At 43.4% G+C, this 23,864-nt stretch overlaps 1 protein-coding gene across 1 annotated transcript; it reads left to right on the top strand.

The window, feature by feature from the left end:
• Positions 1 to 63: 63 nt before the first annotated feature.
• On the top strand, positions 64 to 23,650 carry LOC127656421 (flotillin-1-like). The gene is made up of 13 exons (XM_052144746.1): positions 64 to 175; positions 1,563 to 1,617; positions 2,602 to 2,677; positions 7,749 to 7,839; positions 7,936 to 8,079; positions 10,141 to 10,260; positions 10,578 to 10,673; positions 10,757 to 10,909; positions 14,030 to 14,211; positions 21,415 to 21,460; positions 21,577 to 21,714; positions 21,894 to 22,058; positions 22,472 to 23,650. The coding sequence occupies exons 2-13, from the start codon at positions 1,575 to 1,577 to the stop codon at positions 22,493 to 22,495; spliced, it is 1,278 nt and encodes a 425-aa protein (XP_052000706.1). The 5' UTR covers positions 64 to 175; positions 1,563 to 1,574; the 3' UTR covers positions 22,496 to 23,650.
• Positions 23,651 to 23,864: the final 214 nt, after the last annotated feature.

Genomic DNA, 23,864 nt, shown 5'->3' with positions numbered 1-23,864 from the left:
CTCTAGTTACGACCCTGAAGGTAGGAAGCCGACTAAGTTTTGAGACATTGCCTGTGTTTTGAATGGGAGTGGCCGAGGTTGTGTGATTACTAGAGCTCTTCCTGCCATTTACACGGTTGGGAGTGAGAGTTTTCGATCCACATTTACTTTATTTTTAACAAAACATCAGCAATCGGTAAGAGTATTTGAGTTTTATACAATTATTGCGGAGTATCTGAACTTGTGAGTATCAACACCGAGGTCAACTTTCGTTGTGAATCTGTACTTTTTTGTGGATCGCTGTTAGTGAATAGACAAGGATTTCCTGTTCGGTTGCTAAATGCATTAGTTTGATTTTCTAAACATGTACATAAGTTGTTTAAGTTATATTTTAAAAATTCACATATGTTTTAGGTTTTATTATGAGGTGAGAAAGTTTAGCTGACTTATCAATGTTTAATTTTCAGTTAAACCCGGTGCTTATGATGGCACGAGATGGTATCTAATTTTAGACTGAAGTACTTTCGCCTTTTACCTTGTTGGATTTTTATTTACTCTAGATACTGGTATTTATAGGTGAATGTACTATATAAGAAAATCTGGATAGTAAGGTTTGATCTGTTTTCAGTTAAATGGTTCACAACAGCCTAATGGTTCATTGCATTTCTCAGTTTTAATGTTGGCTATGTTTTGTGTGGGCTGTAAACTAACCTGTTGCATAGTATTATTATGCAGATCTGCTACACTGAAACTGCTTTACTTCAACTTTTTGTGTAGCCACTCAAACCAGTTCCTGCACTTGATTTGAATAAAGTTAATGTTTAATGGCTTATATTATAGTGCTTTCTACAGAGTGAGAAGAATAGACTTACTAAAATCAGATTAAAGAAAACGTTCACCCAAAATTGAAAATGCTCTCATCATTTACACACTCTCATGACATCCCAGATGTGAATGACTTTCTTTCTTCTGCTGAACACAAATTAAGATTTTAGAAGAATATCTCAGCTCTGTATGTCCATACAATGCAAGTGAATGGTGACCAGATCTCCAGTACCTCCAAAAAGGAGATACAATCAGCATAAAAGTAATCCATAAGATTGCAGTGGTTACATCAATGTCTTCTGAAGCAATCCAGTTGGTTTTGTGTGAGAGCAGACCAAAATGTGACTCCTTTTTCAATCAATTTGGTCTGTTCTCACTCAAAACACACTGGAACGCTTCAGAAGACATTGATTTATCCACTGTAATATTACTTTTATGATGACTTTATCTCCTTTTTGGAGGTATTGGAGTTCTGGTCACCATTCACTTACATTGTATAATGTACAGAGATGAGATATTCTTCTTAATCTTTGTGTTCTGCAGAAGAAACAATGTCACACATTTAGAAATTGCATGAGGGTGAGTAAAAGATGAGATCATTTGAATTTTTGGGTGAACTATCCCTTTTAACTAGCACATCAGAATCCACTGAACTCGTAAGATTAAATTATTTATTTAGATGCCTGATGCTATATATGCTCAACATGTGTTGATCTAGTGACTGATGCCATTTAAATACTGCTGCTTTCTTTCCCCAGATCTAATTTAAGATGTTCTACACCTGTGGTCCCAATGAGGCAATGGTGGTCTCCGGTATGCTGCAGCTGTTCTGATTTATTACATAGTTACGCCATACATAAATAAATGTATTTTAATTGATAATCGTACTTGAAAATAAAAAAATATATATAAAATAAGAATATTTTAAGAATAAAACATTATTCCATTACAGATAATTTGATTTCTAATTTTTACTGTACTGTATTTTCAAACCACCAACACTGTAGTACACTGGAGCTTTTCATTGAACCACATGACTTGTGTATTGTGACATGGGATTTGACATCCATCAGACCAGTAGTGAGAAGCAAGTGATCTGCAATGTTTGTATGGATCACTAATAATGTATAAAACTGCATTCTTTCTCTCTTAAGCAATACTTCTGCATGTTTGTTTAGTTGCTGCTTTTAACAATGCAGCTGTATTGAAGTGCAGAGCATGTTTGAGCCAGTCATGTAACTTCTATTCACATGTCATAAAAGACACAAAGTTCACTGTAATGGCTGTGATGTTTTGTGCTTATTAATGTTAGTGGTTACATGTTAAGATTATGTGAATGTTCAGGGAAAAACTCAGACGGGTTCACGTTTACTACAACAAGGTTAATGTAGTCAAATTTGTGCAGAGGGGAAGAAAATAAGTAACCAGGTCAGTTGTCTCACACTGTGGTTAGGGTTGCGCTCTCACCACAAAACAATTTTTTGACTACAATTATTTACATTTAGTTCTATTATTGTGTTGAAAGCAGCAATATTAAAAGCACTATAATGCTTTTTTAGTGAGCGGACTTTAGGTATTTCTTTCTTTCTTGTTGATTATTGTCTTAATTAGTCTGTGAGCACATACTTTTCCTTCCTACAAATATTGTATGGTATAAGAATAGTACAGCTTTCAACTTATACACTTTTGTGTGAATTACCTTTGAAAGATAGATTAATTCATAATAGGTAAATATTTAGTAATGAATTGCCACTTTAAAATAAAAATAATAAAAAATGACTTTTGTGTCTCTTTCAGGTTGTGGCCGATCCCCTCCACTATTAATTCCTGGAGGAAGAGTGTTTGTTCTTCCCTGCATTCAGAAAATCCAGCGGTATGTATTGAACTACAATGGAAGATGGATTATTAGAACATGTTAGTGCTAGAGCACACATGCAAAGGGAACATTTTGTTTACCCAGGTGTAGCAGTGTGGCTTTCTATTGTAACTCAATAATTAACTGGGAGTCACAGGCCATGTAAATTATAAGAAGAACAGAAGACGGCTGGCAGTGGAGACTCCAGTTTTGTTTACATCTCTCTCTATGTATGCATGGTAAAGATAAATAAATCAATAAGTCCTTGAAGAATACCTTTGTCCCATTTGTTGGTTGTTGTGGAGGCACAAATGAATTTATATGTGCTTTACTAATTCTGTCTGTAATGAGCAACAGCTGTGACATTCCCTATATACAGCACTACACCCACAATCTGCTTACATTATGTCAACATGAAAATCTGAGAGGTCAAGACCTGTTCGTTACAATGCTGTACACTTCAGGTTCTGGGCCTGGGAACACACCAGAATTTTGGGGTCAGTAATTTAGGTGTGTGTGTTGAGTGTTATTTCCCCTTCTGTCACTCACTCGACGTTGTGTCGATTGTAGTGACACAAGGGGTCTCTTCTGAGAGCCTTGCATACCTCTGAACTTAAACTTGAGAAAAGGCCAATGTCAAGTTGGCAGATAGAATTAGCATGCCCCGCCCACGGACATACGGGTATAAAGGGGAGCAGGGGAGCGAATGTCAGACAGATTTTTTCTTCGGAGGCTAGCGGTTGTGAGATCAGCGAGCTGTGTGTCACGGCTGCTTCACCCACCTCTGCAATAGAGCATCTGTTGGATCTTACGGTGCATTCCAGCAGCTTTCTCATCTCTGCACACTGTGCAGACTCTTCCCCCTGGACGCTTCGATAGCACGTTGACTTCTCTGAAAGAGTTTTATTTTCCTCTAAAAGAGTTTGTTTTCTGGTAAAAGAGCAACATACACAAGAGGGCATTGAAAGTCTTTGTAAAGATGCCCTTCCGCCACTGTGTAGTTCCTGGATGTGGCCGGTATCTCTCCAGATCTGACGGTCATAGAGGCTGCCTCGTGTGTCTGGGTAGTGATCACATCGAGGCAGCATTTGTGGATGGTTCGTGTTCTTTCGTTTCTCAAAACGAATGCCATTCCAGCCGCCCCCCGTGTCACTCCTTCTTCCCACAGCATTGAGGACAACCCAGCTGGCAATTGAGGCGATTTGGGGATGGCAGCGGGCTCGTTTTCGCAGTGCACAGCCCCATGAACCACCCGCCCCCCGACATGCTCGTTTGCTTCCATCTGCGCTCGGACGACGGCGGCTTGCTTCACAGCCAGTTTGCCTCATCCCTGGAGCCAGGTCTGGATGATGACATTGCGCTGCATCGGAGAGTGTTCAGGCATCTGACACTGAAGACCTGACCGGACTCCCGTCCTCGGGCCAGCCCGCCCAGTCAGAGTCTGATGCGCAGTTGGCCGACATGCTTTTCCGGGCCGTTGTGAGCGTGGGGTTGGACTGGAACCCTTTGTCCTCCCCCAACCCTCGCGGCTTGATGATTGGTACCTCAGCTCCGGGCGCCGCTCTCCGCCACGCACCTTTTTTCCCGGAAGTGCATGACGAGCTGACGAGTTCGTGGAGGGCACCTTTTACTGCCCGAAACCGACCTCCTCGCTCATCCGCTCTCGCTACCTTGGATGGCGGGGCGGTCCACAGGTAAACGGAGGTCCCTCAGGTGGACAGGGTGGTCGCGATCCACCTGTGTCCCGAGAACGCCGCCACCTGGTGGGACCGCCCTGTACTCCCCTCCATGGCCTGTAGGACAACGTCGTCGCAGACTGCAAAAGCCTACAGTGCCACTGGACAGGCCGCCTCTGCCTTGCATGCCTTGGCTCTCCTGCAGGTACACCAAGCCAAGGCACTCAAAGATCTGCACCTGGGTAGTCCCGATCCCGACATGCTACAAGAACTGTGCTCTGCTACCGACCTCGCTCTCAGAGATGTGAAGGTCACAGCGCAATCACTCGGGCAGGCGATGGCCACCCTCGTGGTCCAGGAACAGCACTTGTGGCTGAACTTGGTCGAGATGCTTGACGTTGACAAAGCCGCTTTCTCAATCCCGCCCGTCTCCCAGTTCGGTGACACCGTCGACGACTTTGCCCAGCAGTTTTCGCTGGTGAGGAAACCGACAGAGGCCATCTCACACATCATGGGATCTCTCAGTTGTCCTCTCAGTCCTTCAGAGACCCCCCCTTCGAGCCGCTTGAGTCAGTCGAGCTCAAAGCCATCTCCTTGAAGACGGCCTTCCTGATCGTGCTCGCTTCCAACCAGAGGGTTGGGGACCTGCAAGTGTTTTCAGTCAGCGACACCCAACACCTTTGCTAGATTCTACCACCTCAGGGTTGAGTCAGTCTTGTCCCATGTTTTATCAGGTCTGAGCCGGTAGAACTCTGTAATATGGAACAGCCGAACGGGTGCGCCCTTCACCAAGCTGATCCAGTGCACCTTCTCTCCCAGGTTAGCCAGTAAGCTCTCGCTTCCTGGATGCTCTTCCTCCCTAGCCCTCTGGCCGCAGATTCAGCAGAGGAATTCGCCGCCAGACCCACCATGAGTCGAGTGCTCCGTGCTGGGCTTGGGCTACACAGACATAGTTCCCGCTTCAGGCAACTCCCTGTGACGTATTTTCTGCGGTACGGTCCCCCCGCTGGCAGGACCCGCATCTCCCTTGGTCAGTCCTCGCTGCCCCCCATTTGCCATGTCTGTAGCAACTCCTCCCTTGTCAGGCAGGATCTACCCCCACACCATGTCCACGGGTGGCTTGACAACCCCCATGCATATTCGCCACAAGTTACCTCCCCCCAGTCTGGGCAGGTCATGGTCTCCGCAGGGCCTGTTTCCCCTGAAAGAATAGGAACGGAAAAGGATGCCTTCCCTGATGCATCTATAGCGTTAAGATAGCCCCAGTCGCTGTTTAACTCTATGACGAGGAACATAGAGAGAGAAAAGGCTGTGGCTGGCTCCCATAAAATTCATGTCGCCTGTTCCCGTACGGGTACTGAGAACCTTGGAGTGGTATATGACACCTGCATTGGGGGCATTGGGGAGGGCTACGTGTAGCCGAACCAGATGCTTCTAGCACGCAGCAGCCTGCTTGCACCTGGCTCGGCAGTCACGTAACAAGGGTAGTGCATGGCGTTTTGAAGTGGGACACAACATTGAGTGAGTGACAGAAGGGGAACGTCATGGTTACTGTTGTAACCTCTGTTCCCCGATGGAAGGAATGAGACGTTGTTTTCCCCTTGCCACGTCACTATCCCTACCACTGTAATGCGCCATAACCATATTCTCAGCTCCTCAGTGAAAACCTGTCTGATATTCGCTCCCCTTTATACCCATATGTCCGGGGGCGGGGCATTCAAATTCTGTCTGGCAACTTGACATTGGCCTTTTCTCAAGTTCAAGTTCAGAGGTATGCGAGGCTCTCAGCAACGGCACAACGTCTCGTTCCTTCCATCGGGGAACGGAGGTTACAACAGTAACCATGACGTTATGTGTATAGACTGTTAATGCTCTCATGCTCAGCCTAACCAAGTGCAACATGATAAAGCATTATGCCAAAAAAGTTTTGTGGCCAAAAGTTTGGAAAACATTTAGATTTTCTATTTTGAGAAATAGATGCCTCACATGTCCTCAGCTGACAGCTTCATTTAATTCTACACACTCAACACCAGTTTAATGTACAACAGTAAAGAGAAGACTCAGGGGTGCAGGCCTTATGGGAAGAATTTCAAAGAAATTCCTTTTGAAACAGAAAATCAAAAAGAAAAGGTAAGAGTAGGCAAAGAAACTCAGAAATTGAACAACAGATGATTGGAAAGTGGTGTTTTGGGTCTTCACCCCATTGAGCTTTTGTGGGATCAGCTAGACTATAGGGTGTGTGAGAAGTGCAACAAGTCAGCCACATCTATGGCAAGTGCTACAGGAAGTGTGGGGTGAAATGTCACCTGACAAACTGTCAGCTAGAATGCCAAGGATCTGCAAAGCTGTCATTGCTGCATGTGGAGGATTTTTTGATGAGAACTCTTTGAAGTAGTTGTTCTGAAGTTCTGTTTTTTCAAATTTTAATAGTAATTTTTCATGTTATTAATGTCCTGACTATACATTGTGATCAGTTGAATGCCACTTTGGTGAATAAAAGTACCAATTTCTTTCCATTAGAGCAAAATCTGTACATGATTCCAAATTGTTTGCCGCCAGCGTATATACATATGTTGGGCAATTCCATGGAAATGTCAACCACATTATGAAAACATAAAAAGTTTAAACCAAAAGGACAAAAACCCCTTCTGTATTCTGTATTATAGTGGTATAATGGACAATGGATAATGCCACACACACCGCTAGAGGACGCCACTTGCTCACACAGTGCTGACTGAAGCACTGAATTCTGAAACCCAGCCTTTTAAGGAATAGTTAATCGCACAAGGCCAAATTGAGATATCAATCTTAATTTAATCAATCATGCAGCATTAATGGACATCAAACCAATGTTTAATAAGTCAAAGTCTGCTGGTTTCAAAGCATTTTGGATTGTTTCCCTCATGTATGTACTATAGGTACGTTTTCACAGCTGTCATGTCCGTTTATGGTATTTTTTCTGTATTAACATAAGAACGAGAAAGAATAGAAATTAAATATGATATGTTCTTAGGAGTGTCAACCCTTGTAATTATTGTGGCAATTAATATTTATGGCTTGTTCATTTAAATTCAAAGAGTTTTTGCAAAGTGTATGATTAATTAATTATAAATCATCCATTGGTTTTTCATATAATCTTTTATTTGCTTATAACTGATATGTTGATTGTTTTAATTTGGTCAATAATTGTCCGGTTAATATCAACAGCCTTTACATTGGTGCATCCCTATCGAATAAAATTTCACCCTCAGCTTTTATACATTCTCCTATCCCAGCTTAATGTGCAAATACAACTATTATTAAGACAATGGCAGAGATGGGAAGTCTCTCTCTCTCTCTCTCTCTCTCTCTCACACACACACACACACACACTCACATACTATTTATTTTTCATTCTTTTCTTTTTGTTTCAGAATATCTCTCAGTACTCTGACTCTAAATGTAAAGAGTGAAAAGGTTTACACCAGACATGGAGTACCTATCTCTGTCACAGGCATTGCCCAGGTTAGAGAGACATGCACACACACACTTTACAGTCATCTATTGTACACAGATCAGTTGTAGAGTCTATGGGCTGCTGTCTATGTGTTCTCACTGCAGGTGAAGATCCAGGGGCAGAATAAAGAGATGCTGGCCACAGCTTGTCAGATGTTCATGGGTAAATCTGAGACTGAGATCGCTCAGATTGCCTTGGAGACACTTGAGGGTCACCAGAGAGCCATTATCGCTCACCTTACTGTGGAGGTATGGAGAGATACTTTGAAAGTTAGACTTTTACGCATTTCAGACTCAGACACAGAAATCCTTTTAAACATATATTTTTTGTTGTTGTCATGAACATGGTACAAACCATCAAAACAAAACCAATGTGGGGTCAGATTGTTTAGGGTTTGGGTCAAAGGTTTTGTTTGTGTGTGTGTGGTTTTAGCAAGTAACCACCATGCAATAAATTGCTAGAGATGACAATAGAGAAGATATGTATGTGTCTCGCACCTCTGCATGGGAGGACCAGTTGTCTCGATACAACTGTGATTTTTTTTTAACACCAATGATTATGTTGATTACCATTCAGGGATAAGAATGGTCACTGCATTTTTATTTCACTACCATATGTTTTGCTTCAACCCTTCAAATCCAGCTCTATGTTCACTCTCCTGATCATCAACAGTATTCTGTTCTCCATCCCTACTCACAGTATCACTTCCCTGATCTCCAACATTATAGTATCATTGCCTCCATCTCCCTGCATTCCATCACTATTCAGCTCTTCCTCATCATCTTCCTCTCTGCACTCTCTCTCTCACTACTTGAAAAACCTGGTGGTATGGCTCTCTAAAAATAGAAAGCAGAACCATTTTTCCATGTGATTTTGTGTTTTCTGTATCTGCATGGTGGTTACTGTGAGTTCAAGTGACTATTTTGCATATATGTATAGTATTTACTGTGCAAAACCACCATTTTACCTAATAACATTAATGTATTGTGTGTGTGTGTGTGTGTGTGTATATATATATATATATATATATAAAATTCTCAATTCTGTGACATTTTACCTTCAATAAAGCTTACAGGATTGTGTAAAACAAAAAAATGCAGATTGAGGTGATAGGCAGAATTTGCGGAACACCAGCATCAACCATGAGGACCCAACAGATAAAGTGCATCCGGAAAGTATTCACAACGCTTCAATTTTTCTACATTTTGTTATGATACAGCCCTATTCCAAAATGGATTAAATTCATTATTTTCCTCATTCTACAAACAATACCCCATAATGACAACGTGAAAGAAGTTTGTTTGAATTTTTTGCAAATGTATAAAAAATAAAAAATAAATCACATGTACATAAGTATTCACAGCCTTTGCCATGACTTTCAAAATTGAGCTCAGGTGCATCCTGTTTCCACTGATCATCTTTTAGATGTTTCTACAACTTGATTGGAGTCCACCTGTGGTAAATTCAGTTGATTGGACATGATTTGGAAAGGCACACACCTGTCTATATAAGGTCCAACAGTTATCAGTGCATGTCAGAGCACAAACTAAGCCATGAAGTCCAAGGAATTATCTGCAGACCTCTGAGACAGGATTATATCAAGGCACAGATATGGGGAAGGGTACAGAAAAATGTCTGCAGCATTGAAGGTCCCAATGAGCACAGTGGCTTCCATCATCCGTAAATGGAAGAAGGTTGGAACCACCAGGACTTAAAGACTTGAGGCTGTAATTAGTGCCAAAGGTACTTCAACAAAGTATTGAGCAAAGGCTGTGAATACTTATGTAAAATTTTTTTATGAATTTGCAAAGTTTTCAAATAAACTTCTTTCATGTTGTCATTGTGGGTTATTGATTGTAGAATTGAGTAAAATAATGAATTTAATTAATTTTGGAATAAGGCTGTAACATAACAAAATGTGGAAAAAGTGAAGCGTACTTTCTGGATGCACTGTATAACATCACTTCCTGTGTCCTACTTTTTCTTACGCTCAGCAAATATTTTTACAAGATTGAAAGGTTTGTATTTTAAACCCTAATTCAAAACTATAAATTAAGAAAGTAGAGGTGGTTTCGCACAGTAACCACTGTGTCTGAAAGGGTTAAAGAGCTATTTGTTTTCTATCTGCCACACAAATACACACACGGGGGAAAAATGCTCTTTATAAGATTTTAAAAGAGGACTGCGGGTATTTTAGTGCTGAAAATGAACAGTCAACCATTGCTGACTGAGAAAAGTGATGTCCAATTAACTGCACTATATCTGTTATGATTGATTATTTATTGTATAATCTCTCTGTCTTTCTGTAGGAGATCTATCAGGACCGTAAAAAGTTTTCAGAGCAGGTGTTTAAGGTAGCCTCCTCTGACCTGGTCAACATGGGGATTGGTGTTGTCAGCTACACACTCAAAGATGTTCATGACGATCAGGTATTAAGAAATACTGAAATTCATGTTACTATTTCAGTTCAAACAGTTTTACTCAAACTGCTATGCTAGTCAAATAATTTGTAATTCTAAAAATGCTTGAATTAGACAAATGCAAAATAGAAGCATTGTCACAAATGGCCTCAGACTTTTGAACCTCACTGTGTATTCATAATAATACTGTGGCAAGGAGGAGGGTGGGGCTGGGCCGTGATGATGCACACCCGGCACCCAATCAGGCTAATCAAGCCAACGAGAGGGATAAAGGTGGACAGGTACATATCCCTTAGTTTAAAACTCACATGGACTCTCTTTCACAGGATTATCTAATCTCGCTGGGTAAAGCTCGTACCGCTCAAGTGCAAAGGGATGCTCGTATCGGTGAAGCTCAGTTCAAGAGAGACGCTGTCATCAAGGTCAGATTAGAAATATTCCTTAACTCCTGCTGTCACTAAATGGTGCTGGACAAAACAAAATGTGTGTGTTTGTGTGTGTGTAGGAGGCTCATGCCATGCAGGAGAAGGTCTCTGCTCAGTATAAGAATGATATTGAGATGGCTAAAGCACAGAGAGACTATGAGCTGAAAAAAGCTGCCTATGATGTTGAGGTCAACACTAAGAAGGCGGAGTCTGAAATGGCCTATCAGCTTCAGGTATTAGAGATATGATTTAATAATTAAATGATGTCCCCAGTTATTACATAGGTGGTTATTTGAAGTTCAGCAAATCTTTGGCACCTCATGCTTATTATTTTGCCAGTTAATATTTTATGGAATTCCAAGAAATCATATAAAACTACTGGAGCATAGTGCAAGCTCAAATAGTACATGTATCATTTCTGATCTGTGACCAAACCCATGTATCTGTACCAGGGTCAGTATAGTTTTGAAGATTTCACCGTTTCTGTTTTCAGTTGATTATGTATTTTGATTTTCAATTTCCATTTTATTTTTAATTGTTCAAAAACAGTTTATTTTTGTATTGTATATTTGGGAAATATATTTATATTTGGGAAGTTTAGTTTATTTTTCATCTCTTATAACACACCACAAAAAGTTATATCTGCCGATATCTAACTGATGTATCAGAAAATGCAAAAAGTGAACTGTAGTTGGCTGTCTAATTGGGTGGTTGTGTTTGACAGAATACACAGATAATCTAAAGTCAGATTTTGGAGATCAATTAAATTGAATCTGTCATTGATTGAAATTATGGAAACTAAAGTCAGTAGGTCTTATTCATTAATCACAAGCAGAACAAAATGTGTGTGTAAATTATTCATTAATAAATTGTGTAAACTGAATATTGAATTCAGTGGGATGATTTATGTAAGAATGATTTTATTAGAACAGTTTACATAAAATAGATTCACTGCGCTCTTTCGGATCAGGTTGCGAAGATCCATGTGCATTAACAATCTCAAAAGAAAAACTATCCAATTTTTAAAAAAAAATAAATTGGTTTGTTTATTTTTTTGTCATTTTATTTCTCACAACTTAAGGGACACAGATGTTTTGGATTCACTGCTTTTCTCAGTGTGTCAGTGTGAAACACCAGTGTCCCCTTACTGAGAGAAATAAAATTGAAAAAATACGTGTGGATAATTTTTCCTTTGAGACTAACCATTTACGCACAAATTTGTTTTGTATGAAAAAGGCACTTATATTTATAATTTTAATACCATTTTCGTCATATTTAGGGTTCCCTGTCTGTCGCTCACTCGACGTTGTGCCGAAGGAGTAGGGGTCTTTTTTTAAGGCCTCGGTTACCTCTGAACTTGAGAAAAGGCCAATGAGAATTTGCATGTCCCTCCCCCAGATATATGGGTATAAAAGGAGGGAATCGTGCATCTGTCCATTCAGATTTTTCTTCGGAGCCGTGCGGTTGTGTGTTTAGCAAGCTGGTGTTCCACTACTGTTCCACTCGCCTTTAAGAGCATTGCTATTGGATCCTACTGTACATTACCAGTGGCTTTCTCCCTTCCTTAAAGAGCAAATAGACCTGTTAAAGAGTATATTTTCTTTAAAAGAGTATACAAATTAGCATTGAACGTCTTTTTAAAGATGCCTTTCCACCTTTGTGTAGTTTCTGGATGCGGCAGATATCTCTCCGCTTCTTATGGTCATAAGAGCTGCTTCGCGTGTTTGGGCTGCGATCTCACACACAGGCAGCGTTTTATGAACGTTCATGTTCTCATTGCGAGAACAACCATGACAACGTTGTGGTCACGGCTTTCTTACCTCCGAGAGAAAGCTACTTCAGCCGCCCCCCGCGTTGAAGGCGATTTGGGGAGTGCAGCGGGCTCGGTCTCTCTGGGTAAATCCCCACAAACCACCTGCTGCCAGCATGCTCGTTTGTCCCCTCGCCTCCACGCCTTCGACTGTAGACTCCCGGCGGGCCGGTTCTGACGAGTCTAGAGCACGCCTCCATAGGACCACCTCCTCAGTCACTTTCCCGCCCCCAGCTGGGTACGCGGAGCAAGGTTATTGCTTTGAGTTCATCTCAGCACAACTGTTTCATGACACAACTTTGCACCCCAACATAATATTACCTGCTCCTCCCGCTGCGAAGCCCCACCTGATATGTCATACGTGATCATCACCTTAGTGTCCCCTGTTCGGAGCTTGGACACATCGCTTATGCTTCCAATCCATTGCGCTGGCTAGCCGGGACCATCCGACACGGCTACGCAATTCCGTTCGCCAGGCCCCATAGGGATGCAATAAAGCCATCCCTCCAGTCGAGATGAAGCCAGGGTTCTACGGCCCTCACTCCATCGTACCCAAGACAGGCGGTGCATGTCGGCCAATCTTGGACCTACGAGTCCTGAACCGGGCCTCACATAGTCTCCTGTTCAAAGGTGCTCACGTGAAAACATATTCGAATGTGTCTAGCATCTAGATTGGTTCACAGCGGTAGAACTGAAGAATGTGTACTTTCAGGTTTCACTTTTGCCTCGGCACAGACCCTTCCTACGGCTCGCATCCGAAGGCCTGACGTACCAGGTCCTCCCCTTCGGCTCGTCCCTGTCCCCTTGCATCTTCACGAAGGTCGCAGAGGTCACCCTTGCCTTGCCTTACTCTATTTCCTCGACAACTGGCTGATTCTAGCGTACTATTGAGAGTCTCTGTGCACCCAGGTGCTCAGGCAACTCGGCCGTCTAGGGCTTCAGGTCCACTGGGAAAAGAGCAAGATCTCCCCGGTTCAGAGCATCTCTTTTCTTGGCATGGAGTTAGACTCACCACGGCGGACCCGCGTCTCCCTTGGGCAGTGCCCTCTGTCCCTTAGTCGCTGTGTTTTTAGCAACTCCTTCCTCACTAGGTAGGATCTACCACCGCGCCACTTTCACATGTGGCCTGAAAATCTATGTGACGTATTCGCCACATTTAACCTCCCCCCAGGCTGGGCAGGATGTGGTCTCCGCAGCGTCTTTTCCCCCTGAAAGAATAGGAGTTGGAAAAGAACGCCCTCCCCGATGCGTGTTGTAGCGTTAAATGGCCCCAGCACTTTAACTCTATGCGAGAAACATAGAGAGAGAAAAGGCGTGGCTGGCGCGGCCTGCTCCTATGCTTGGCACGTTCAAACTCACATTTTATTTTTATTTTAGTAATCTTTATTAACAGTAACATTAACCCCATCTGCTCACAGCACGCATAACGCAGATATCATAATTTGCACTATAATATTAGTACACCGTACGCGGCCAGTTATTTTAGTTAAATGCAAGTCATTCATTCTCTACTTTGACCTTGACTCTGTATCACTGGCATTAGGTGGCTAAGACAAAGCAACGTATTGAGGAGGAGAAGATGCAGGTTCAGGTCGTTGAGCGCACGCAACAGATCACTCTACAGGAGCAGGAGATCACTCGCAGGGAGAAGGAGCTGGAAGCTAAAATCAGGAAACCAGCTGAGGCTGAGAGATACCGTATTGAGAAGCTCGCCGAGGCAGAGCGGTGAGGACTGCACATGACATACAACCAGACACACAGTGAGCTTGTTTACGTGGACATCAGAAAGCCACTTATTGAGATAAAACTGCTTTCAATGTGAATGCAGTGTGTGCATTTATATGCACATTAGGGCTGCTCGATTATGGCAAAAATCATAATCACAAATATTTTGGTCAATATTTGGTGATTTTGATCACGATTATTTAACACAATTACTCATTGACTTTGGAAACCTCATGCATTTATTGAACTTTTTTTTAAATGGTCTTTTTAACAGTGGTTCCCTTTACAAAAAGCTTCACTACAATGTTGCGCTGCTAAGCGCTACGGGGGAACAGCTTTAGCTGTGAGCCGAGCTGAATAATGTGTGGAACACGTCAATGAACATTGACCGGAATTTATAGCCTCGGCTGATGTAATCATTAGATGCACCTGAGGCCAGGCTATAAATGGATACGTCACCAGGTGTCGTCAGAAACTCTTTTTTTCAGAGCAATTCTGTTTCTGTGTGTTTCACAAACCCTGTCAAAACTTTCTTTCCTCTGTTAGAAGTTAGAATCAGTTAGGCAGTGTGCAGTGAACGTTGTTCTCTTCTGTTTAGAAAAGGAGAGATTGACTGAAAGCCGCAAACGGTGCGTGTTCCCCTCTTCCGCTCTATAGCTGAAGATGACACACATCAGTTTTTGCTCTGTTTGTTTGGGGGTAAGAGCACGCTGCTCTCGCGTTGCAACAGGGCGGGTGCGAGCACTGCGATATGCTTTAACAGGCAGAGTGCATCGTGATCGCCTCGCTTGCTTCCGGGAGTCAGCACTCACGAAAAAAAAAAAAAATAAATCGTTCGTGGGGCTCTTGCATGGATGTGGCTGAGCAAGAGACGGGTTGATCCCTTTCTCTCACTCTCTCCCCAAACCCAGCTGGTCCTTCACACATGATCTCGTTGTTTCTTCGGGTCATGAGGTGGATCGCGATTCTCTTCCCGCCTCTGAGCTTTCCGTCCGCGATAAAAAAAAAAATCTACGGAGGAAATTGCTCTGATGTTACTCGTGCGGTTGCCAGATTGGACTGGCCACGTGAAAATGAGACCCCCAAACGCTCCAAACGCCCAAATTAGGGGATATATTTTATCTTCCAGTCTAAGAAAGGGAACGCCTCATGGGTCCCTTCCCTTCTTTGATAACCTCCATGAAGAGCGTTTTCACTCATGGAGAACCCCCAAAAAATATATATTTTATATATATATATATATATATATATATATTTCCTTCCCGTGTTCGCATACCCTCGACGCCATTATATTCGACTATTGTGGGTGCTGAGGCACGGCGGTATTCAGTGATGCCGCCGGTCGAAGAGACGCTCGTGGGCTATCTCTCGCCGGGCTCGGCATCGTCACTTAGAAGCCCTCTCTCCCTCAAAGCCTTGTAGGACAACCTCCACTTTAGTGGGAAGGGCTTATCAAGCAGCAGGTCAGGCTGGTGCTGCTCTGCACACTATGCTGTTTTACAGGCGTACCAGGCTGACCCCTGGACGACCTGAGTGTGGGTTCTGCGCTGACGAGCAAGCCGCAGACCCGCCTCGATCCTGACTGAAGGGAGGCTCAAAAACAAAGCGTGGCGAGTCGTGCTCCTCCTCCCAGGGATTGGGGACAGTCTCGCCGCCCTCGCCAGCCCCGAAGCAAGACCCAAGAGAAAACCCTGACGGTCTTGCACCTAGATTAGGGGGTAGCTCCCCTCGGGACGGGGCGCGTGTTTCACTTCACCCCTCCCGGTACCCCCTCGAAGCCCCCCATTCCCGCCACCTCTTGGTGTTTCGGGTTGCAGAGGCTTCCATCAAAATTGGGTGTTTTCGCTGTTCCTGCATCTTATTCAGGACGCAAAACACCCGACAACCTCTCAACAGGAAGTGTTAAAATATAATACCCATCTCAGAGATCCTGGCAGCGTGGAAACTCCTGCCGGATATATTCTTTTCTGTGGGTCTTATAAGGGCGTCAGGATTTAATTCACTCGCCGCTTTTCCGTGTTTCAACGGCGTGTTCTCACTACCGTAAACTGGATTTCTTTTTTTGTAAAAACAAAAACTCATTCTCCTGGTTAAAGGGGCCATGGTATGTGTTCCCCTTCCAGAGAGAGAGTTAGGTTATTACACTAAATACTTCCCGTTACCCATGGAGGGTGAGGGGTGGCGTCTGGCTTAGATCTTAAAGCTTGAACTACCCGTGGGTGTTCAAGTCCAAGATGATGCCTGTCAAGACGGTCGTGTCTCAAGCCCTACAACTCGTTTGGCTGGTCACCATCGATCTTATGACGCACTTCTATACTTCATTTAGAAGTTCTGCCACAACATGGAAAGTTCCTGAGGTTCACTTCGGGGCGAAGTCTTCCAGGGTCAGGTTCTTTCACTCAGCCTAGCCCTTTTACCCGCACATTCACAATGCATGATGTAGCTGGCTCCTTGCGACTCTGGGGCATCTGCATTCTGAATTATGTAGACGACTGGCTGATCCTAGCGCAGTTCCAGGAACTGGCAGTTCAGCACAGGGACATCGTCTTAGCTCATCTGTTTCTCTGGGGTTGAGGCTCAACGCCAAGAAAAGCATCCTCTCTCCCACTCAGAACACTGTCTATCGGGGCATCGTATGGAGTTCAATCTCAATGCGGGCACAACTGTCTCCCGCTAGGATTGAGTCCATTTAGATCACCCTGAGCAAAGTCAGGCTAGGTCAAGGTTGCACTGTTATCAGTATCAATGATTTCCAGGTCTCAGGGCTGAATGCATCCACAGTGATCCCTCTGGACCTTCTGCTCATGAGACCGTTTTTGTTGTGGCCAAAAGCCAGGGATTCTTCCAAGGGCCAAAACCCCTAGGCTAAATAGGGTTACGCGCCTCAGGCTTTGTTCCCTTTCTATGTGGTTCAGACCCGGTTTTCTGCCTTTGGTCCCACTCTAGGTGCGTCTTGTTGTCGCATGCTGCTAACGACAGACGCCTCCCTGATGGGCGGGTAGCGGCCTTAAGTGGTCAGTCCAGCTTAAGGGGATAGGAGGGTCGTCAGCTCAGTTGTCACAGTCACTGTCTCGGGTTGATGGCTGTATTTCTGGCCCTGAAATACCTCCTCCTGAGGCTGCCATGTCTTGGTGCTGGTGGACAATGCAGCGGTAGCCTCTTACATAAATCATCAAGGAGACCCACGTTCTTGTCAGCTGTATTTCTGACACGTTGGGGTCTCCTTAGGGCCCAGGGCAAGCTCCTGTCACTCAGGTCAGTTATATCCCTGGATGCCCGTGATATGGGAGCAGATTTACGGTCCAGACAGAAAATACCAACGGGGAGTTAAGAACTCCACCCTAAGGTAGTAGTTGCCCAGAGTTCAGCCAGCAAGGGTTTTTGCCTGTTACTGATAGCACCAGCTGGCCGAACAGGGCTTGGTTCTCGGAGCTAATCTCTTCCCTCGACGGCTCAGCCTTTGGCGATGCCGAACAGGAAGGATCTTCTGTCTCAGGCACAGGGCAATATTTCATCCCTGCCCCAAATTGTGGAATCTTTCATGTTTGGCCCCTAAGGGTACCAACTGAGGAACACAGGGCTCTCTCCTGAGGTTATCGAGACCTTTTTAAATGCCGGGCTTTTTCCACTTGGAACAAATTTGGGTGAGATCTTAGGGCAGAAGAGGACCTCTTCAGCCTCTATGAATAGCGTAATGTCTTCTCCTGAAATCACCCAGCCCCTTGGGTCTGGATGTTAAGACACATACATGACCCAGAATGTGTCTGTATGCGTTTCTTTCCCGGTTTCTCTGCTCCCGGAGTCTTGGCAATGTTCACCAGCAAGGGTCTTGCCTCCTATTAATGGCGCTGCGCTGGCTGAACAGGATATGGTTCTCGGAGTTAGTATCTCTCCTCGATGGCTCGCCTTGGGCGATTCCGAACAGGTAGGACCTTCTTTCTCAGGCTCAGGGGACATATTCATCCCCGGCCCGAATTGTGAAACCTTTCATGCTTGGCCCCTGTAAGGTACCAACTGAGGTTAACAGGGCTTTCTCCTGAAGTTATCGAGACCATTGCAAGTGCTAGGGCTCCCTCCCTTGGAACTGATCTGGGTAGATTTTACAGGGCAGAAGAGGACCTCTTCGCCTATGTTGATAGCGCAATGTCTCCTCTACTTCTCCCTGAGTCACCCAGTCCCCCCCTCGGGGGTGCTGATCGTGGTGGTGCATACATGGCACAAATGCGCCTGCATGCGTTTCCTTCTAATAAGTTCAATTACAGAACCAGCTAACTGCCAGTTTGCTTCAGTTCTGGATTTTCGGTGGAAAGAACTGTCAGCGGGCATTTGCCTCGCCACTGCCAGGTTCTATGTGGCTTCCACTTCGGTTTGCCACGCCTTGGTGGGCGTGGTGCCCTCTAAGAGGCATCCTTGCTAGGACCTCTTCATAGGGTAAGACCCCCCCCCCCTTTTTAAAACCTCTAGAGTCAGCGTTTGGTAGACTTCTGACTCTCAAGATGGTTTTTCTTATGGCAATTACGTCTCTGAGGAGACTTGGGTACCTACAGGCTCTGTCTCTCTTGCCGGCCTGTTTTGAGTTACCCCAGGTAGGACCAAAAGCATTCTTTGCACCCTCACCCTGACTACCTGCCCAAGGTGCCTTTCGCGACCCTTGGCCGGTTATTCTCTAAGCCTTCTGCTCCCTGCCGCTTGTAACGCCGAGCAGCTAAGACTTCTCAGACTTTGTCCAGTCTGTACCCGTCAGACTTATGTCCACCGCATTTGCTAGTGGCGTAAAATCAGGGCAGCAATTCTTCATTTGGAAGCCGTGACTGGGTGGCGGTCACGTCCTGACAGACTATGTCACTTTGGGTGAGGGACATTACTGCCCGGGCCTACGAGGCGCGATCAAGCTTAGCCAGTAGGTTTTAGGGCGCACTCTACCAGAGGGCTCTCCTCCTCTAAAGCCTTGGCTAGAGGTCCCCCTCTGCAGCAAGTTTGTGGTGCGGCAGGTTGGTCCTCTCCGCTCACATTCATCAGTTTTTATGACAAGTTTGTGTTGCGATAGGGTTCTCTTCGCACACATTCATCGAACTTTATGGGTTAGATGCTTTGCTACTCTGGGCTCTTATGCCCTTGAGTCGACATCTGAAGCTCATGTCTGAGACCTCTCGCGTTTTTGTGAGTACACTGCACAACCGTAGGGGTCCGGACAGCCCCAAGTGTGGCGGTGTGGGTATTGCGTTCCCCGTATCGCTTAGCAGCGCAACATCGTAGTGAAGCTTTTTGTAAAGGGAACGTCTCGGGTTACGTGTGTAACCCTTGTTCCCTGAAAAAAGCGGAACGAGATGTTGCGCTGCTTTGCCGCACTGGGACGTCCCAGAACTGCTCTTCAAAAAGAAGTATCTGACGACACCTGGTGACGTATCCATTTATAGCCTGGCCTCAGGTGCATCTAATGATTACATCAGCCGAGGCTATAAATTCCGGTCAATGTTCATTGACGTGTTCCACACATTATTCAGCTCGGCTCACAGCTAAAGCTGTTCCCCAGTAGCGCTTAGCAGCGAAACATCTCGTTCCGCTTTTTTCAGGGAACAAGGGTTACACATGTAACCCGAGACGTTTTCCTTGAACTTGAATTGTAAACTGCACTGGGTAAGAGAGAAGGTTATTGTCATATGGTAATTATTTTATGTTGGGTATGGATGTCAAATAAAGCAAAGCCTCCATCGTCACCATTAACAGCAGGGATGCTCACACTTATATGGAATGAGATCTACTTGACACTACACTAGACGGCAGTAGGTCTATTAGCTTATATTTATACTTGCAAGTCTGACATTTTAATACAAATCTGCATTTTTCTCCACTGTTTATGTTCAATTTAGACAGCACTCTCTGTGTGAACATGAATATCTCACCATGACGGGCATTGGTGGAAGTTTGTAATGTATTTGAACACTCAGGTGCGCATTAGTGAGAGCATTTTCGGAAAAAGCACACACTCAAACCATCTTTAACTCACAAAAACAAACTTTCTCTTCTTAACAGAGCAGCATGTCGCCGATTTTCCTCATGATAAGATACACACATTGACCGTGACACATATTATGATTCACTACATTATTTTCTAGCTGCAACAAACATGTGCGAGTGACAAGCGTTCCCCGCGCTGTAGTGTGCATCAGCAGGGAGAAGATTCAATCTCTTCCCCGGTCACTTCACGCAACTCATAGATGCGACGCTGAACCGCACAGAGAAATGCCAGTTTCAGAGTTTATTTTCATAACCTGCTTCCTTATTATTTGAACTTTAATAAAGATGCTTTAAAGATATAACACTGGGGTGTTTCATTGCGAAATGGAATGCGGCACAATAATCATTTTATCTCGATTATCTTGTTTTTCTAATTGTTGGAAGCCAAAATCATAATTGAAAATAGTATTTGAATAATTGCCAAGCCCTTCTGCACAGTGTTACCGGTTTACTCATTATATCCATATACATGCCCTTGGTCCGTAAGCTGCTTTCTCCACAGCAAAGGGGATACAATGGAATTTCCCCACGATGCTGACTGAAATAACAAACATGAAATCCACAGAAGACTTAACTTTTGTGTTTTGTGTCCTGTTGCTTCACTTTTTTTCCACATGTTCCACAGTTGGTGCTGTGCTTGTTTCTTTAATATTCCACAAGGCCTGCAGCCGCATTGTGTTGCAATAGTGGAGGGTTAAGTCATACTGCGGTTTTCCCCCAGCACACATGAGCACATATACAGATGTGACGAATAGTCGATATTCTAAACTGTGTTCTGGTCAATTGTGTGTGAATGGATGTGTGCGTTTTACCCCAGAAATGTTTAATTCTCACCATGTTGACTTTTGATATGATGTAGCGCTATATCCTATGCCAGTTTAGTGTTTCCACACAAATGCATACTCTACAAAAAACGATAAGCATGCCGCTTATGTTGTTACATGGCCATATGAGCCACATTCTCAGGAGAGAATTAGGTTTGTTAAATCATTTTATTTTAATCCCTTATATGGTGTTAGGAAAACAGCGTTAGTTTTTACATCATGTTTCAGAACAGTGCTTTCTCCAAAAACCCTGGAATAACTGTTTTCTTAAGTGCTTGTAAGCATGTTCAGTAAAACATATATAACGAGTGGAACAATGCTTGCAAAACTTATAGCTTGATGTTTTGGTCTCATTTCACAGACTTCAGTTGATCATGGAGGCAGAAGCTGAGGCAGAGTCCATCAGAGTGAGTTCATGAATCTCCACATGTAAAACTGTTTTAGTGTTACTGTTTAAATAAACCACAACCCACATATCCCATAACACACATCTCCCTTCTCTCATTCTGTATCTCTTTCTCAGATGAGAGGTGAGGCTGAAGCCTTTGCAATGGAGGCTAAGGGTCGTGCTGAGGCTGAGCAGATGTCCAAAAAGGCTGAAGCTTTTAAACAGTACAAAGAGGGAGCCATGGTGGACATGCTGCTGGAGAAACTCCCACTGGTTAGTCCATCCATTAATCTGAATGTCAATAAATGGATACAAATCTTGAAATGTTCCAGTGCTGTTATACAAAATATTCTGCTGTTTGTCCAATCAGATTAGAGTACTGTAACTAACTGTTGTATAATAAATAATAAAATCAGTGATGTGAAGTCAAAATTAGTTATCCAATCCTCTAGATGGCAGAAGAGATCAGCAAGCCAATCTGTGCAGTCCAGAAGGTTACCATGGTGTCCAGCGGAGGATCAGAGGTCGGCGCAGCTAAACTGACAGGAGAGGTTCTGGAAATCATGACTCGCCTGCCGGCCACAGTGGAGAAACTGACTGGAATCAACATCTCACAGGTGACCATACTCTCATTTACCTAATGAACTATTCAATTGGGGTCACTGTGTTGCTGCAAATCACACATATACACACATTTATAATGCACTTACAGGGATGTTCACCCAAAAGTAAAATTCTTTTAACATTTACCCACCATGTTGTCCCAAACCCATATGTCTTTCTTCTTTGGAACACAAAAAGACATGTTCAGAATTTTAGCCTTATTCAGAATTCACTTTTATAGCATCTTTTTTCCATACAAGGAAAGTAAAATGTGACTTTTTGCCTAATATTTCCTTTGGTGTTCCACAAAAGAAAGCGAGTCATATGGGTTTGTATAAGAGTGAGTAAACGATGACATGTAATTTTTGGTTGAACACACTTTAAGACTCATTCGCACTAAACCTGGTGACTCTCTCTTTTTGCCCAGGTGTCCTCAACCCGCATGGGCTAATGTAGTTCATGGAGAATGAATCAGACCTGATCACCTCTGAGGATGGATCTCAGCTCCTCTTGTCCATGTATGCATGTGTGTGTTAGTACTAAACCTGGAACCTTGAGGTCAATGTAGTTTAGTTTTTGCTTTGTTTTTTGTAATCCACCTTATAATGTTTGATTAAGTTTTTTATATATATATATATATATATATATATTCTGTTTTGTGAATTACAGTATATTATATAATCATATGTGGTATATTTAATGGGATAGTTCACCCCAAAATGAACATTCTCTGATAATTTACTCAACTTCATGTCATCTGAGATGTGTATGTCTTTCTTCTGCAAAACACTTTTGAAGATTTGTAGAAAAAGATCCAGGCTCAGCAGGTCCTTGGATTGTGAGTGGATGGTGATTAGATATTTGTAGGCCCAAAAAGCACAGATAGTCAGCATAAAATAAATCAATCCCATACATTGATGTCTTCTAAAGCAGTGTTTCTCAACCTTTTTGGAGTATTGGACCCCCATAATATCTGAAACCAGCCTCATGGACCCCCCTACCCCTGTTCTCACCCACCATCCACTGTTTTCTTTCCAATCACAATGATTTTCACAGTTAAACGCTATGAATGCAATATCAGTGAATGCAAGTTAAGTAAATAATCATTTTTTTTAATGACTGGCAACTAGAATGAATCGCATCTGGCCATTTAATTTGATTGCATTGAAACGGCACAACACATTACACAATCACAACAACATTGTCAATTTCAGAACAATATTCTACTGCATTCTGTAAAACATCACATGTCCATTAATGTCCAATTTGAGATTAATATTTTAACAACATCCATTTGAATGTTACTTTCTTTTGTAAACTTCTTTTGTACACACACTTAATACTAAAATTTCATTCTACTGCATTAAAATTACACAACACATGCTTCATATACAACCAATTCTTTGGAACAATATTCTCTTTCAACACATGGAACAGTTTCAACACTGCCATCTATGTAATTTGACTTTAACTTTTTAACATGTCCATCTGAATGTTATTTTACTTGAATCTTTTGTTTAATGTGAAATTTGCACCTGTTTATCACAAATAAGCTTGTGCATCCTGGGGTGAAGTGTAGCAACAGCAGCAATAAGGTTCCTCTCCAAGCTGAGTCTGTTTCTCTGTTTTGTCTTTATGTGTGCCATGGCTGAAAATGTGACCTCACACAAATAGGTTGATCCAAAAGGCAGCAGTTCATACAGAGCATGTTTCCCAACATCAGGGTACTCCTTTTCAACATTGCACCAAAACTGTGTCAGTGATGTTTCTGAAAACATTATTTTCAAACCCCTATCTGAGGACACATCAATAAGTCTTTC

Source organism: Xyrauchen texanus, chromosome 15, assembly GCF_025860055.1.
Source record: "Xyrauchen texanus isolate HMW12.3.18 chromosome 15, RBS_HiC_50CHRs, whole genome shotgun sequence".
NCBI classification, from domain to species: Eukaryota; Metazoa; Chordata; class Actinopteri; order Cypriniformes; family Catostomidae; genus Xyrauchen; species Xyrauchen texanus.
Note: the sequence above shows the minus strand (reverse complement) of the source record. Positions and strands in the feature narration are given on the sequence as shown.

What these genes read in the sequence shown, in the direction of transcription:
- LOC127656421 (XM_052144746.1), top strand. Translation starts at nt 1,575, where the DNA reads ATGTTCTACACCTGTGGTCCCAATGAGGCAATGGTGGTCTCCG. An exon ending in CTGTCACAGGCATTGCCCAG is followed by an intron (nt 7,840 to 7,935) that starts GTTAGAGAGACA and finishes TTCTCACTGCAG; the next exon opens with GTGAAGATCCAGGGGCAGAA. An exon ending in AAGATGTTCATGACGATCAG is followed by an intron (nt 10,261 to 10,577) that starts GTATTAAGAAAT and finishes TCTCTTTCACAG; the next exon opens with GATTATCTAATCTCGCTGGG.